The following is a 17,433-nucleotide window of genomic DNA, read 5'->3' on the forward strand; positions in this document are numbered from 1 at the left end:
AAAAAAAACTCTTGGGTCATAAATAGTCAATAGAAGGTTCACAGGGTGAGAGAAACTGGCAGGGCCTGCGTCTGCTGATGCTTCTACCTTGTTCCTTATCTTTCAGATGGTTCCTTCATCACCTTCAGGCCAAGTTCGAGGTTATTATGTAGACTGGAAAATGTTGCGTGATGTGAAGAGACGAAAAATGGCTTATGAATATGCAGATGAGAGGCTGCGGATCAATTCACTCAGGAAGAATACCATTTTGCCAAAAGATCTTCAGGTGAGCTGATTGATGAGTCCCTGTCTACCCCAAGATCATTCTCAAATCAGAGCACCATTGATACTGTTGTGACTTAGTAACAATAAAATATCTGGAGAATATGATCAAAATCTCCTAGTCAACATAATTGAACACACTTGAAGTGATTTTGGTGAGTTTCAGCCTGAAGAGAACTATTCATTCCTAACTAGCCTTTTAACCGTTTCACTAGATGACACTTAAAAAGTATTGGTGTGGGGGGCACCTGGGTGGCTCAGTAGGTTAGGCCTCTGCCTTTGGCTCGGCTCAGGTCAAGATCTCGGTCCTGGGATCAGGCCCTGCGTCAGGCTCTTTGCTCTGCAGGGAGCCTGCTTCCCCCTCTCTCTGCCTGCCTCTCTGCCTGCTTGTGATCTCTCTCTCTATCAAATAAATAAAATCTTAAAAAAAAAAAGTACTGGTTCATGGTAGCCACACAAATTGAGCAATTATTTTGACCTAAGATCTCCCCCACTCCCTGACTTCTTCCCACTCTCTCAACTGTCAAAGCTTTGGGAGGCTCTGCTGACCCATGAGGCTGGCCACATGCCTCGTAGGTGGCCTACACGGGTCCTCCCCCAGGGCAGTTCCGAGCCTGCCTCTCTGAACTCCTTTGCCCACTTCTCTGTGCTGAGGTGGCTTTCCATCTAGGTTTACTTTCTTGTACTCCTTAACTTGAGTAAGAGGATGTCAACCCTGTTTGACTTCTTGAAGCATAAGGTCCTGCACTTACCTGGTGACATAGAATACCTCCATTCAAGAGTCTTGTCGGGGTGCTTGGGTGGTTCAGTCCGTTAAGCAACGGACTCCTGATTTCAACCCAGGCCGTGATCTCAGGGTCCTGGGATCCAGCCCTGCATCTCTGGCCTCTGTACGTAGCAGAGAGTCTGCTTCAGAGTTCTCTTCCTCTCCCTTCTCCTCTCCTCATCTCCCTCCCTCCCTCTTGCTCTCTCTCTCCAATAAATAAATAAGTCTTTAAAGAAACAAAGCATAAGAGTCTTACCAAGGAGTATAACTCAAACTCGGGACTACTGAAACTGTCAAAAGCTCAGAGTGAGATTAAAAAAAACTACTTAAAGAAGCTGGCTGAATAATATACAGGCCATTCATTACTACAGATTTTTTAAAACTTTGTCTAGATTAGCCATCAGCAGAAAACTGATTGCCCTGAACCACTCTGTTAGAGCCTTTACCATACGGCATTAAGCTACTTGCCTATATTTAGGGAGTAGTAGGAGGTGGCCCCTGAGAATCAGCTTAAGGTGTCACAGAGGAATTACTGAAGAAGACCCCCAGAAGAAATGGCTCTGGTATGAGACCCAGCAGTAGCTTTTCAAAGACTCTGAGAGTTGTAGGAATTGATCCTGGCTCTGTGTTGCCTACCAAATAGCAAACAAATCAAACTTATGCCCCCAATTTAAGTGTTTTGGGGAACAAGGAGTGGTATATGTGTTTGTATATGGTAGGTACATGCGTACGTCAGTAACTTAGAGCTCTTCTAGGACAGCTTCCAGGGAACTTCACTTGCAGCCTCGTGATTTCTCCTCTCCAGTCCTCTCTGCAGCGCTGTCTACTATTCACTGACTAGCTGTGTTGTTTATAATTCTCTAAGTATCTCATAGTGGGAACACATGCGTAAGCTTTTGGAGATTAGGAAATAATTCTTTTTTTAGATGTGCAACATATGTATTTTGATAATTCTCTTTGTTTAAGATTTTATTTATTTATTTGACAGATCACAAGTAGGCAGAGAGGCAGGCAGAGAGAGAGTTGGGGAAGCAGGCTACCTGCTGAGCAGTGAGCCCGACGTAGGGCTCGATCCCAGGACCCTGAGACACTTCACTGACTGAGCCATCCAGGTGTCCCATCTTTTTTTTTTTTAAGATTTTATTAATTTATTTGACAGACCATGAGAGAGAGAACACAAGCAGTGGGAGAGGGAGAAGCAGGCCTCCTGCAGAATAGGGAGCCCCATGTGGCGCTTGATCCCAGGACCCTGGGATCATGACCTGAGCCTAAGGCAGACACTTAACGACTGAGCTACCCAGGCACCCCTGTCCATCTTTTTTTGTTTTTTAATTAAGTGTATAGTTCACATGCACTGTTTGTTTCAGGGATACAACATAGTAATTCAGCAACTCTATACGAAAGGTTATGCTCACCACCAGTGTAGTTACCATATAACACTATTTACAATACATTGACTATATTCCTTACGCTGTACATTTCATCCCTGGGACTTACGCAGTCCATGACTGGAAGCCTGTACTTTCCACTTCCTTTCACCCCTTTTGCCAAGGTATCTACCTACTTACTTTCTGGCAGTCACCAGTTTTCTGTTCTTATGGCTCAGTTTCTGCTATAGTTGTTTATTTGTTCATTTGTTTTGTTTTTTAGATTTCACCTATATGTGAAATCATAGGGATTTGTCTTTCTCTGATTTATTTCACTTAGTATAATAACTTCTGAGTCCATCTGTGTTGTCACAAATGGCAGGATCTAATTTTTTAAGGCTGAATAATATTCCGTTGTATATACACACTGCATCTTCTTTATCCATTCATCTATCATTGCACATTTGGGTTGCTTCCGTATCTTGATTACTATAAATAATGCTGTGCTAGGATAGGGGTGCATGTATTCTTTGGAATTACTGTTTTTGTTTACTTTTTGCAACTACCCACTTGAGGAATTACTGGATTTGTAGTATTTCTATTTTTCATTTTTTGAGGAAACTACTGTTTCCCTCAGTGGCTACACCAGTACACGTTCCCGTCAACAGTAGAGGAGGAGCCCATTTACTCTACATCCTTACCAACATTGGATTTTACCCACTCTGAAAGTTGTAAGCTGATAGACCTCATTGTGGTTTTGATTTTCATTTCCTTGATCTTGATGTTGAGCATCTTTTCATGTGTCTTTTGGCCATCTATATGTCTTCTTTGAAAAAATGTCTGTTTAAGTCCTCTCCCTATTTCTTAATTGGATTATTTGGGTTTTTGATATTGAGTTGTTGAAGTTCTTCTTTTGTTTTTTGGGGTTTTTTTGAAGATTTTATTTATTTACTTGACAGAGAGAGAGACAGTGAGAGAGGGAACACAAGCAGGAGGAGTGGGAGAGGGAGAAGCAGGCTTCCCACTAAGCAGGGAGCCTGATGTGGGGCTCAGTCCCAGGACTCTGGGATCATTCCCAGAGCCAAAGACAGAAGCTCAACGACTGAGCCACCCAGGCACCCCAAGTTGTTTAAGTTCTTTATGTACTTTGGATATTAACCCTTTATCAGATGTATTGTTGGTAGACATCTTTCCCCATTCAGTAGGTTGCCTTTTTGTTTTGACGATGGTTTCCTTCCATCTGCAAAAGCTTTTTATTTTGCTGTAGTCCCGATAGTTTGTGTTTTTGTTTCCCTGGCCCGAGGAGATGTATCTAGAAAAATGTTGCTAGGCTGATATCCAAGATATTCTCTATGTTTTCTAGGAGTTAAATGGCTGCAGGTCTCACATTTAGGTCCTTAATCCATATTAAGTTTATTTTTCTGTATGGTACAAGTAAGTGGTCCAGTTTCATTCTTCTGCAGGTAGCTGTCCAGTTTTCCCAACACCATTTATTGGAAAGACTGTCTTTTCCTCATTGTACATTCATTCCTCTTTTGTCATAGATTAATTGACCATAAAAGCATGGATTTATTTCTGGGCTTCCTATTCCATTGACCTGTTTTGTCTCTTTTTCTGCCAGTACCATACTTCTGATTATTATAGCTTTGTGGTATATCTTGAAATCTGGGATTGGGATACCTCCAGCTTTGTTGTTTCTCAGGATTGCTTTGGCTATTCGGGGCTTTCTATAGTTCCAGACAAATTTTTGTTCTAATTCTTTGAGAAATGGTGTTGGTATTTTGATAGGGATTGCACTGAATCTATAAATTACTTGGGGTAATGCGGACATTTTAATAATAATAATTCTTCCAATCCATGACCATGCAGTATCTTTCCAGTTTTTGTATTGTCTTCAATTTCTTTCATCAGTGTCTTAACAGTTTTCAGAGTATAGATTTTTCACCTCCTTGGTTAAATTTGGCAAACATACTAAAGGTAGTAGATTATTCACTTATAAAGCCAATATGGAGGTTAAAACCTAAAAACTAAAGTAGAATAATCCATTTTATCTATGAAAATTAGTCTAAAGATACACAAAATAAGATATAAAATATGACATCATATACATAAAACATGGAGGGCAGGAATTTAGTGCTTTTATTTTTTTTTTTTTAAAGATTTTTTTAATTTTTATTTATTTATTTGAGAGAGAGACAGTGAGAGAGAGCATGAGCGAGGAGAAGGTCAGAGAGAGAAGCAGACTCCCTGTGGAGCTGGGAGCCCGATGTGGGACTCGATCCTGGGACTCGATCCTGGGACTCGATCCTGGGACTCCAGGATCATGACCTGAGCCGAAGGCAGTCGTCCAACCAACTGAGCCACCCAGGCGTTCCAATTTAGTGCTTTTAGTTCATACTTTAGCTACAGTCAATGTAATAAAGACTTAGATGCATAAGATGTTATATATAAGCCAGTAGTAACCACAAATGAAGTTAAAGTAGATACACAAAAAATAAAAAGAAATCCAAGCATAACACTAAATAAAATGTCAAACTCCAAGGGAAGAGAGCAAGAGAAGGAAAAAAAACAGACAAACACGATAAGGACACAATGAACAAACTGATAGTAAGTGCATATCTATCAGTAATCATTTAAATATGAAGGACTAATTGCTCTAATCAAAAGACATAGTGTGACTGAATGGATAAAAAGAAAGATCCAGCTGCATGCTGCCAGGACACTCATCTTCAAGACCTAAAGATAGATACAAACTGAAAGTATGGGATAGAAAAACATATTGCATGCAAATAAAAATGAAAACCAAAAAAAACAGGCTAGCAATACCTTAGGCATGTTTTCTGCACTCTGGGGATGGCAGAGGAAGAGGTAAACCAAGGTTTCATTTTGGAGATAGAAAGCATATCTGACTCAGCTGTGATTTTACCTAGCACTCCACAGGCCTGTGCCAGTCCACCGTCTCCCCATATAAGCAGTTCAGGAAGACAAGCTGTGAGTGCAACACTTAGAGAATGATTAAGGAAAGCTAGATCTTCATTTAATTCCTGTTGCAGTGTGGTAAGACGTCTTAAGTAAAGAATGAAGAAAATGATCAGATTTTTCAGAGATACCAGCATCTTCAACGGAAGGAAACTGGTATTTCAAAAAACTTTTAAACACACAGTGAATTTGAAGAAAGTACATACTTGAAAAATACCTTCAAGAATGTCTGTGCAGGGGCACCTGGGCAGCTCAGTTGATAAGAGTGTGCTGCTCTTGATCTCAGGGTTGTAAGTTTGAGCCCCATGTCAAGTTTTAGAAATTACTTAAAAAGAAATCTTAAAAAAAAAAATCTGTGCATGTGAATCTAAATCACTTGGTACTAAGGCATTCAGTGATCTACAGAGTGACTTTGTAGAAGAAGATCTTCCCGGGACGCCTGGGTGGCTCAGTTGGTTAAGCAGCTGCCTTCGGCTCAGGTCATGATCCCAGCGTCCTGGGATCGAGTCCCACATCGGGCTCCTTGCTCAGCAGGGAGCCTGCTTCTCCCTCTGCCTCTGCCTGGCATTCTGTCTGCCTGTGCTTGCTCTCTCCCCCTCTCTCTCTCTGATAAATAAATAAAATCTTTAAAAAAAAAAAAAAAAAAAAGGTCTTCCCAAACAAAGATTAAGAAAAAGCAAAATTGGTGAAGAGATTGAGGAGAAAAAAACACCTTTGGGGGCTAAAACTGGTCAAAATGTACAGATCAAAGACTGACCTGTCTCGGGCCACAATTGCTTTATGAGTTGTATCAGCTATGGCTGAGAAGAAACCCAGCCTTACTCAGTCGGTAGACCACTGTGGGTTAGATGATAAATTGTTATTCTATAGTAGAAACGAAGACTTTATGGGTATTTAATTCATAATTTTTTTCTCCAATGTTTCTGGGGATGATGACTCAAAAGATAATATATTTTAAAAGGAAGGTAGAGACCATTAGGGTTTAGAGAGAGAGATCTTGAACATCACTTTAGGGCACTCTGTTATATAGCTATAAAATAAAATGAAAATTTAGTATTTTGGATAAATTTGGCAAAGAAAATTTGGCATTTTTTTTAAAATGTGAAAAGAAACTTAGATCACGCTTTAAAAAAATAATTTGAGCATTTCTGAAAGTCAGGCTTTTGTTTTAAGTTTGTATTTATTTAAGTAATCTTTATACCCAGTGTGGGACTCAAACTCATGACCTCGATATCCAGAGTTGTATGCTCCACTCACTGAGCCAGCCAGGTGCCCCTGGAAGTCAGTTATAATAGATTGTTTTGTTTATTATGGTTTAAAAAAAAAAAAAAAGCTTTATTTTAAATAATAAAAAATAGTGGTAAATGTCTAAACCTAAAGTGGTCTAAATTTGGCTTCCTGTTTCCTTAGTTTATGAACCTTGTTTTGTAAGGTAGCAAGAAACAAGGGCATTAGATGATGATAAAGGAATTAGTCCACCCAGAGGATATATTAATTGAGACTATCTCTGTACCCAACATAGGACCACCTAAATACATAAAGCAAATATTAATAGATATAAAGGGAGAGACTGGCAGTAAAACTAAATGGTAGGGAGCTTTAATACCCAATTTACCTCAATGGACCATCCAGAAAGAAAATAAGGAAGCCATGGTTTTGAATGACACATTAGACCAGACAGACCTAGCATATATATAAAACATGCTATCCAAAAACAGCAGAATACACATCCCTTTCAAGTACACAGGGAACATCTCTAGGATAGATCACATGTAAGGTCATAAAACGAGTCTCAATAAATATAAGAGGACTGAAATCATATTAAACATCTTTTCTGACCATAGCAGTATGAAACTAGAAATCAGTTACAAGAACAAAACACAAACACTTGAAGAATAAACGTGACATTAAACAATGAATGGATCAGGAAAAAATCAGAGAAAATTAAAAAATACATGGAGACAAATGAAAACGAACACAGTAAAGTTCAAAATCTTTAGGACACAGCAAAGGCATTTCCAAGAGGGAAGTTTAGAGTCATACAGGCCTACCCCAAGAAACAAGAAAAATCTCAAACAACCTAACCTAACACTTAAAGGAGCTAGAAAAAGGACAAAATCTCAAAGCTAGTAGATGGAAGGAAATAATGAAGATCAGAACAGAAATAAATGAAGTAGACATGGGAAAAAAAATAGAAAAGATCAGTGATGAAGCTGATTTCTTTGGAAAGATGAATAAAACTGACAAGCATTTAGCCAGACTTATCAAGAAAAAGTAAGGAATGAAATAAAAAATGAAAGAGGAAATAACTGATATTACAGAAATAACAACAGATTACAAGAGAATATTTGAAAATTATATGCCAGCAAATTGGACAACCTAGAAAAAAATGGATGAATTCCTAGAACCTGCAATTCCCCACAGCAAATCAGGAAGAGAGAAAATTTGAACAGACCAAGTACTAGTAATGAAATTGAGCTGGTAATCAAAAAACTCCCAACAACACAATTACAGGACCAGATGCCTTCACAGATACAGTCTATAAAACATTTAAAGAAGAATTAATATCTGTTCTTCTCAAACTATTCCAGTAAATAAAAGAGGAAGGGAAACTTCCAAAACTTCATTCTACATGGCCCCTGTTACCTGGTACAAAAACCAGACAGAAACACTACAAAAAAAGAAAACCACAGGCCAAAATCTCTGATGAACATGGGGGGGGAAAATAAATAAATAAAAAGTAAGTTACTAAAAAAAATTAGCAAAGCAATGTCAGCAGTACATTAGAGGTTCATGTATCACAGTAAAAGGGATTTATTTCAGAGATGTGTGGTTCACTTGTGGCAAATGAATCAACATGATATTCAGACTAACCGGAAAGGGTAAGAACCATATGATCATCTCAGTAGATGCATTTGACAAAATACAACAGCCATTCATGATAAAACTCAACAAAGTGGATTTAGAGAGAACATACCTCAACATATGAAAAATCTACAGCTAGTGTCCTACTTGGTGGTGAAAAATTGAAAGCTTTTCCACCAAGTTTGGAAACAAGACTAGGCTGTCCACTTTCACTGCTTTTATTTGACATAGTACTGGAACTCTGAACTGCAGCAGTCACACAAGGAAAAAAAAGAAAAGTCATCAAAATTGGTAAAAAAAGTAAAACTGTTTACTGTTCATAGGTGACTTGATACTATATAGAGAAAACCCGTGAGCACCTGGATGGCTCCAGGTTAAGCATCGAACTCTTGGTTTCAGCTCTAGTCATGATCTCAGGGTCATGAAATCGAGCCGGGTGTTGGTTTTTGTGCTAAGCACAGGGTCTGCTTGAGAGAGTCCCTTTCTTCCTCTCCCCCCCCCCTCCTTCCTCCACTTACATGCAGTACATGTTCTCGCTCTCTCTCTAAAATAATAAATGATAAAATAATAATAAAATCTGTAAAAGAAGAAAACCCAAATGACTCCACCAAGGAACTGTTAACTGATAAATGATTTTAATAAAGATGCAAGATAAAAATATGGCATTCCTCTATAATAATGAAGTAGCAAAAAGAGAAATTAAGAAAACAATCCCATTTAGAGTTACACCAAAAAAAAATAAAGTACGGAGAAAATATTCTTTGAAACTTAATAGTTTGTGTTAAGTTAGTGGCTTTTGTATGCATTTTCTTGTTTAATTTATGCACTTTTCATATGTTAGAGTAATTACTGTGATTTCTCAGTCTAGCACAGGGTCAGTCATAATTGTCATATTTAAGTGAATATAATCACACACTAGTATGTTCATAAACAAGAATAAAATCATTAACGCAGGCTTCTGTAGTAGTAATCTCTCTTTCCTCCATCTCAACCACTTTTCCCCTTATCAGATTCATTCTCTCTATTGCAAACAATCTTTTAAAAATGTAAATCTCATCCATTCTCTCATCTTTGCTTCTCCAGCAGTCAGAATCTTTACCATAGGTGTCAGGGCTCTGTTACCCTTCTCCAGCCTCCTCTTAAACCCATTTCCTCTTATTGATCTGCATCCCAGAGGTTTCATGACTCAAAAATCATAAGAAAAATAATCTAGCTTTGTATCTTAAGGAACTAGAAAAAGAAGAGTAAACTAAGCCCAGGTTAGCAAAAGAAAGGGAGTAACAGGGCACCTGGCTTTCTCAGTCGGTAGAATGTGCAGCTCTTGATCTCCAGGTCATGAACTCAAGCCTCACATTGGGTGTAGTTTACTGTTTAAAAAAAGAAGAAGGAAAAGAAATAAAAAGATTAAAGCAGAAGTAAATGAAATAGAAACCAGAAAACACTATGGATCAATGAAACTAAGAGCTGATGTTTTGAAAAGATAAAATTGACAAATCTTTAGCTAAACTGAGTTAAAAAGAGCAAGAACTCAAAATCAGAAATGAAAAAGGAAACATTACAACTGATATTACAGAAATACAAAGTATCGTAAGAAACTGATATGAACCAGGGCGCCTGGGTGGCTCAGTTGGTTGAGCATCTGCCTTTAGTTCAGGTCATGATCCCGGGTCTGTGATTGAGCCCTGCATCGGGCTCCCTGGTAAGCAGGGAGTGTGCTTTTCCCTCTCCCTCTGCCACTGCCCCTGCTAGTACTCTTTTGCTCTCTGTCAAATAAATAAATAAAATCTTTAAAAAAAAAAAAAAAAGGAAAGAAACTTTCCTTTGAAAGTTTGAGCAATTATATGCCAACAAATTGGATAACCTAGAAGAAATAGATAAATTCTTAGAAATATACCTCCTAATAAGACTAAATGGAGAAGAAATAGAAAATCCGAACTGACCAATAATAATAACACTATTGAATTAGTAATCAGAAACATTTCAAAAAAGCCCAGTGCCATGTGGCTTCCTGAGCAAATTCTATCAAACATTTAAAGGTGAATTAATACCAGGGTGCCTGGGTGGCACAATTGATTAAGTGCCTGAATCTTATTTCCGGCTTGGGTCATGATTTCAGAGTTGTGAGATCAACTCCTGCCTCAGGCTCCTCATTGGGTGTGGAGCCTGCTTGGGATTCTCCCCTTCTCCTTCTGCCCCTCCCCCTTCTCCTAAAATTTTAAAAAAAAAAAATTTTTTTTTAAATAAAAAGGTGGATTTAATACCAATATTTCTCAAACTCTTCCCAAAACTTGAAGTCAAGGGACCACTTCCAAATTTATTTTATCAAGCCAGCATAACCCGGTTACCAAACCCAGATAAGAACACTATAAGGAAAAAAACTACAGGGGTGCCTAGGTGGCTCATTTGGTTAAGCTTTTGTGGTTAAACAAGTTTAAAAAAAAAAGGTAAAACTGTCTTTGTTTGCAGATGTGATCTTTTATAAGGAAAAACCTAAAGATTGCACCAAATACTGTTAGAACTGATAAATGAATTCAGTAAAGTGGAAGGATATGAAAATCAGTTGTGTTTGTGTAGACTAAAAGCAAAATATCTGAAAAAGAAATAACACAATCATATGTACAATAGCATCAAAATCAGTAGAATACGTAGGAATAAACTTCAGGAAGGGAGAGATCTGTATGCTGGAAACTATAAGGTATTGATGAGAGAAATTGAAGAAGACATAAATGAAAAGATATGCTGTATTCATGGATCAGAAGAATTAATATTGTTAAAAAGTCCATACTTGGGGCAATTGGGTAGTTTTCGGTTTAGTGTCTGACTTGATTTCAGCTCATGAATAGGAGATCGAGCCCCATGTCGGTCTCCTTGCTCTGTGGGGAGTCTCTTTGGCCTTCTCTCTTGCCATCTCCCTCTACCCCTCTGCCCCTCAAATAAATAAGCCTTGAAAAGAAAAGGAAATGTCCATACTACACAAAGTCATCTATAGGCTTTTTGTAATCCCTATCAAAATTTCAAAGGCATTTTTCACAAAAGTAAAAAAAAAAAAAAATCCTAAAATTCATAGGTGATTCCTATGAAGAAGAACAGAAGAACCCTGAATAGCCAAAGCAGTCCTGAGAAAGAACAAAACTGGAGGCAACACACTTCCTAATTTAAATTGTTATAGGGGCTCCTGGCTGGCCCAGTCAGTGGAGCTTGCAAGCCTTGATCTCAGGGTTGTGAGTTCCAAGCCCCACACTGGGTGTTGAGATTACTTAAAAATAAAATCTTAAAAAAAACCACTTTATTACAAAGTTGTAATATTCAAGATAGTATGATACTGTGTAAAAAACAGACACCTAGAACAATGGAAGAGAACCAAGAGCCCAGGAATAAACCTACTCCTATGGGTTCAACAAATATTCAACAAGGGAACCCAAACTACTCAGTGGAGAGAAAATAGCTGCTTTAATAAATGGTGTTGGGGCCACTGGATGTTCACATGCAAAAGAATGGAATTGAACTCCTATCTTACACCACTCACAATAATTCACTCAAAATGTGTGAAAACTTAAAAGTAAAACCTGAAACTGTAAATCTTCTACAAGAAAACACAAGAGAAAAGCTCCTTGACATTAGTCTTGGCGGTGATTGTTAAGATAGGACACCAAAAGCACAAGCAAACAAAAGCAAAAATAAGTGGGACTACATAAAAGTAAATGCTTCTGCACGGCAAAGGACTTGATAAAGAGTTAATATCCAAAATATATAAGGAACTCCTATAGTTCAATAGCAAAAAAAAAAAGTTGAAAAATGAACAGAGAATCTGAGTAAACATTTTTCCAAAGAAGACCTAAAAACGTCTGCTACAGGAACATGAAAAGATGATCAGTATCACTTATGATCAGGGAAATGCAAATCAAAACCACAATGCAATATCACCTCCTACCTGTTGGAATGACATTACCAAAAAGACAACGGATAAGTTTCGGTGAGGATGTGAAGAGAACCCTTCTGCCCTGTTGGTGGGAATGTAAATTGGTGCATTAATTATTGAAAACTGTATGAAGTTTCCTCAGATAGTTAAAAATAGAACTACCATATGGCCCAGCAGTTCTATTTCTGAGTGTCTGAAGAAAATGAAACTAGTGATTCAGGAAGATATCTGCACCTCCATGTTCACAGCAGCATATTTACAACAGCCAAGATAATGGAAGCAGCCTAAGTGTCAACGTTTTTCTAGTGATGTCTCCTCAGGCAAGGGAAACAAAAGCACAGATAAACTATTGGGACTAACACCCCCAATAAAAGCTTTTGCACGTCTAAGGAAACCATCAACAAAGTAAAAAGACATCCTACTGAAGAAGATATTTGCAAATGATATATTGCAAATGATAAGAGGTTAGTAGGCAAGATATATAAAGGACTTCTACAACTCAACACCAAAAACAAATAATCCAATTTAAAAATAGAGGGAAAAAAAAAAGAGAGATCTGGCAGAGGACCTGAATAGACATTTTTCCAAAGAAGACTTCCAGATGGCCAACAGACACATGAAAAGATTCTCCACATCACTCATCATCCGGGAAATGCGAGCCAAAACTCCAAGGCGATTTGACCTCACACCCGTCTGAATGGTTAGAAGTAAAAAAGAAATAACACGTATGAGCAAGGATGTGGATTAAAGGGAAACTTCATGTGTGTTGGTGGGGATATAAATTGGTCTAGGTACTGTGGAAGACAGTATGGAGGCTTCTCAAGTAAGTAAACATAGAACTATCGTATGATTCAGTAATTCCGCTACTGGGTATTTACCTGAGGAGAACAAACCACTAATTCAAAGATACATGCACCCCAGTCTATACCACAGCAGCATTTACAATAGCCAAGATACGGAAGCAACACAAGTGTCCATCTTGCCATTTGCAGCAACATGGTTGGATCTAGAAAGTATTATAAGTGAAATAAGAGAAAAATGCCATAAGATTTCACATTCATGTGGAATCTTAAAAAACAACAAATACAGAAACAGACCCATAAATAGAAGAAACTGATGGTTGCCAGGATTGGAGAGGAGAGATGGGCATAAGCAGTGAAGGGGAATGGGAGGTGCAGGCTTCCCGTTATGGAATGAATAAGTCATAGGGATGAAGGGTGAGGTGCAGGGATTATAGTCCGTGGTATTGTGACAGAGTTGTGTGGTGACAGGTGGTAGGTACACATGCGGAAGCACAGCATAATGTATAGACTTGTCAAGTCGCTGCTGTAGACCTGAAATTAGTGTAACCATATTTCAGCTGTACTTCAATAGAAAAAAGATTTTTAAAAAGTTATGTAGCTGCCCTATTCATAATAGCTCAAAACTGAGAACTGCCCAGATGCCCATCAGCTATAGAGTGGGTAAATGAATTAACGCTCTATCACCACCAGTGGGAACAAACGGATTAGGGCACACGCAGCCGTACGGAGGAGTCTCACAAGCGTGTTACTGAATGAAAGAAACCAAAGAGAAATGAATAAAAAAGAATGGCATGATTAGATTTATATAAAACCTAAAGAAGGAGAACCCATCGGTCGCGTTAGTAACCAGGAGAGCTGCTGGCTAACAGTGCCTGTGTTAAGTGTCTACTACGAGCCACAGGACGGGGCTGGGGTGTTGACGATGTGTGTTTGCATTCCGGTTGCTTATTACAGAGCTGTTCTGTTAAAAGTGAGGGAGCTTCCCACATAACAGTTTATGGATTCTTGCATATCTGGGTTAAATTTCTCTTTTTTTTTTTTAAAGACTTTATTTATTTATTTGACAGAGATCACAAGTAGGCAGAGAGGCAGGCAGAGAGAGAGAGGAAGGGAAGCAGGCTCCCTGATGAGCAGAGAGCCAGATGCAAGGCTCGATCCCAGGACTCTGGGATCGTGACCTGAGCCGAAGCCAGAGGCTTTAAACCACTGAGCCACCCAGGTGCCCCTCTGGGTTAAACTTCTATAAATTTTTTAAAATTTATGTTGGGAGCATGCCAGACATTTCTGTCACTTGTCTATTTGTGTGTACCCAGATGTTAAGGTTCATGACTGTGTCTAAGGTTTTTTGGGGAAACTGAGTGCATTAGTGGCTCTAGCCCTTTGTTCCCTTACTCTGAGCATTGACTGAAGCATATAGAATAACTGTGCACATGTGATCGTTGTAATATTGTGACTTCCCTTAGGACGTGGCCGATGGAGAAATTGCTGCCCTTCCCCGGGATAGCTGTCCTGTTAGAATCCGAAATCGGTGTGTGATGACGTCCCGTCCACGTGGCGTAAAGCGGCGCTGGAGGCTTAGTCGTATTGTCTTCCGTCACTTAGCAGACCACGGGCAGCTGTCGGGGGTCCAGCGAGCAATATGGTGACCCGCTCCAGAACCCACTGAGCAGGGAACCCAGTTCTGACAAGAAGAGGCTTCTCTAATAGATGAAAACCTAGTTTTATAGGGGTCCAGGATGGGAGTTTAGTCTACCTGATGCTGCCTACAGTTAAAATACTTTTTAATTTTAAATGAAGAAATTTGGTGGATGTTTCATTTTGTCAGAATTCTGGCTATCTGCGGATTCTCTCTTCTCTTGGACTTAAAAATTAACCATACTGTTTCTATGCATAGAGAGTACAAGGAGTAGAGTAATAAAAAATAGTCTGTGAAAATATTTTCTGTATGCCTGCCTTTTCCTTCACACTTAATCTTTTAGCAACACATGAGGGTTCTTGTATTTTTTAGGGGCATTATTTTCTAAAGCAGAATTATCTCATAGCTAATGCAGCTCATGGACAAGTAGCTCATCGGGCAGTTTGTCAGATGGGCCGGCTTCCCCGAGCTGCACAGCACATTGTACCGCTAGCTTGTTGTTACAAAAACGATGTGTTAGAAGGTGCAGCTGGTGTTCTTGGTTATCTAACTCGGCCTCTGCTTCTCTGCGTGATGGCTGGAAAGAGGCAGAAACACTCAGTGTTTTCTTGTTCCATCTTCAGGGGCCTTTGGAACAAAAGGTCTCTTAAAGCCTCCAAAGATGTATCCAAGCAGGAAAGTTTTGTTGGAATAGTATGTATTTTCTTATTTCTGGTTTATCTATAACAAAAATGAATAAAGGTCGCAAAAGATTGTTTTGTTTAGTAACTCAACAGTGATCAGCCCAGTGATAAAAATGCCCAGGGTGTGAGTATGGAAGCACCCACTTAACATCTGGAATGTGTTCCTGGAGCTGAAATCTGGACTTATATCAGGAGGCAAGGGATGAGGTTTTTGCAGAGGGATCTGGGGGATGGAGGCGCGGAGGCATCAAAGAGCGTGACTGCAGTCCCTCTGTCGTATGAGAAACATGAAACACAAGACAAAGGCCGTATCATGGAAGATACATTATGTGAAGGTAAGACTTCATTGAAATGCCAACGATTAGGGGCGTGTGGGTGGCTCAGTGGGTTAAGCCTCTGCCTTCAGCTCAGGTCATGATCCCAGGACCCTGGGATCGAGCCCCACATCCGGCTCTCTGCTCAGCAGGAGTCTGCTTACCCCTCTTTCTGCTTGCCTGTCAACTTGTGATCTCCCTGTCAAACAAAATCTTAAAAAAAAAAAAAAGTCAATGATTGGAGAGTTTTAAGCAGAGGAATGATCTCATCAGTCACTTTCCAGATAACTGACAATGGCGTGGTAGATCTGGGCCAGGAGCAGAAAAGCTCCCGGCAAGATAACCAGTTGGGAGGATGTTGCAGTCGTTCTGCAAAGCCAGGGCGTGAACAAAGGTAGTTGAGGCAGGCACAGGATAGGTTGTAAAAAGTCTTACATGGAAAATTGGGCAAGACTTAGAGACTGATTATATTTAAGTGTTAAAGGGGACTGTGGGCTTCTGTTAGGGATGACTGCACGGATGGCAGAAGGCAACCCCCAGATAGAAAATACAGGCAAAGAATCGTTTGGAGGAAACTAGGCATGTGATGTGAGTTCAGGTTTCAGTCGTGCTGTTTGAAATGCCTTGGTCTCCCCAGTGAAGAGGCCCGGTGTGCGGCTGGATAGCAAGGATCTGCAACTGTGGTGGAGGTGAAGCTGTAAGAGTTCTCACAAACTTTGGATTCATGTTTCCCAAATTGGTATTACAGCTTACCAGCTGGAATGCTCTAATATCCCAACTAGTAACTAGTGTTAATCAGATTATAACTAGAACCTCACACTTGTTGATTTCCAGCATATCATTGATAAGCCACCCTCTTTTCATTTGTCTGCTTCAGGTGCCCAAGCATGATCCATCGATTTCATTTGGTTGCTGGGCCTCTCACTCGTTTTCAAGTCACTGGTTTGTTGGGGGAGCCACGTCATGCGTCCTGTAGGATGGCCAACATTTGGCTGTTTGCTTCTTCACGTGTCCTTTAATTTATTCCCCATCCCTAAAAACTTGTAGTTACACTGAGAGGCTTGACTAGATTCAGGTTTAGATTTTTAGGTGTGGATTTTCCCGTGTGCTGTGTACTTTGCCATGCCATCAGAAGGCAGCTTTCTGGTGTCCTCCCACTGCTGGGTCCTGAATTCTGTTAACTTGATGAAGGATATTTGGTATTTCTTCATTTTCTGGCATAAGATAATGCAGGCTTACCTTGTATATTTTCTGCCTCACATTTTTTCAAGGGTCCCTGGTCCTTTTAGTATGAAAGGTTTAGAGACCACATCTGAGCACTAAGAATGCTGCTGTTTGCTACTTAATTCTGAATTGTCATTGCCTTTAGGCCCTTTTGGGGGATGTTGCTAAGAAATATGCATTTTAAAAATATAATGTAAGTTTGTATCGATTCTGTTGTTAAGGTATAAACTCTTAATGACTCGAGTTATTCATTACCTTTATAATACATAAAAATTGCTTCAGCATACACTGATTTTACTCCTAAGTGATCAGTGTTAAGACTTCTGTGGGTTTGTCTTTGAACTCCCATTGCATTAGCAATGGAAAGTCAAAATACTGTGTTCTAAATCACTTGCAAGTATCACATTTGTTGCAACTTGGTTAGGTTTGTTTTCAAATGTTAGGATTACTTTTTATTTAGCTTTTAAATTGTTAAATTTTAGATGGTTCTAAAGTCAAAATTGCAGACAAAAATACACTCCCAAGTATGGTTTCCATCCGACCTCATCCTTTTCCCTACTGGTAACCATTATTAGTTTTGGGTTACTCTTCTAGTTGCTTTCTGAAATAAGTAAAT

General features: G+C 39.3%; 1 protein-coding gene across 1 annotated transcript in view; it reads left to right on the forward strand.

Annotated features, from left to right (window-relative positions):
* Positions 1–14,897, forward strand: part of MRPS14 (mitochondrial ribosomal protein S14) — a 28,429-nt gene extending 13,532 nt beyond the window's left edge. The window contains exons 2-3 of the mRNA XM_032317436.1: positions 107–265; positions 14,424–14,897. Of these exons, the coding sequence (XP_032173327.1) occupies positions 107–265; positions 14,424–14,606 (342 nt within the window). The 3' untranslated portion in view covers positions 14,607–14,897. The remainder of the gene's footprint in view (positions 1–106; positions 266–14,423) is intronic.
* The last annotated feature ends 2,536 nt before the right edge of the window (positions 14,898–17,433 follow it).

Source organism: Mustela erminea, chromosome 17, assembly GCF_009829155.1.
Source record: "Mustela erminea isolate mMusErm1 chromosome 17, mMusErm1.Pri, whole genome shotgun sequence".
NCBI classification, from domain to species: domain Eukaryota; kingdom Metazoa; phylum Chordata; class Mammalia; order Carnivora; family Mustelidae; genus Mustela; species Mustela erminea.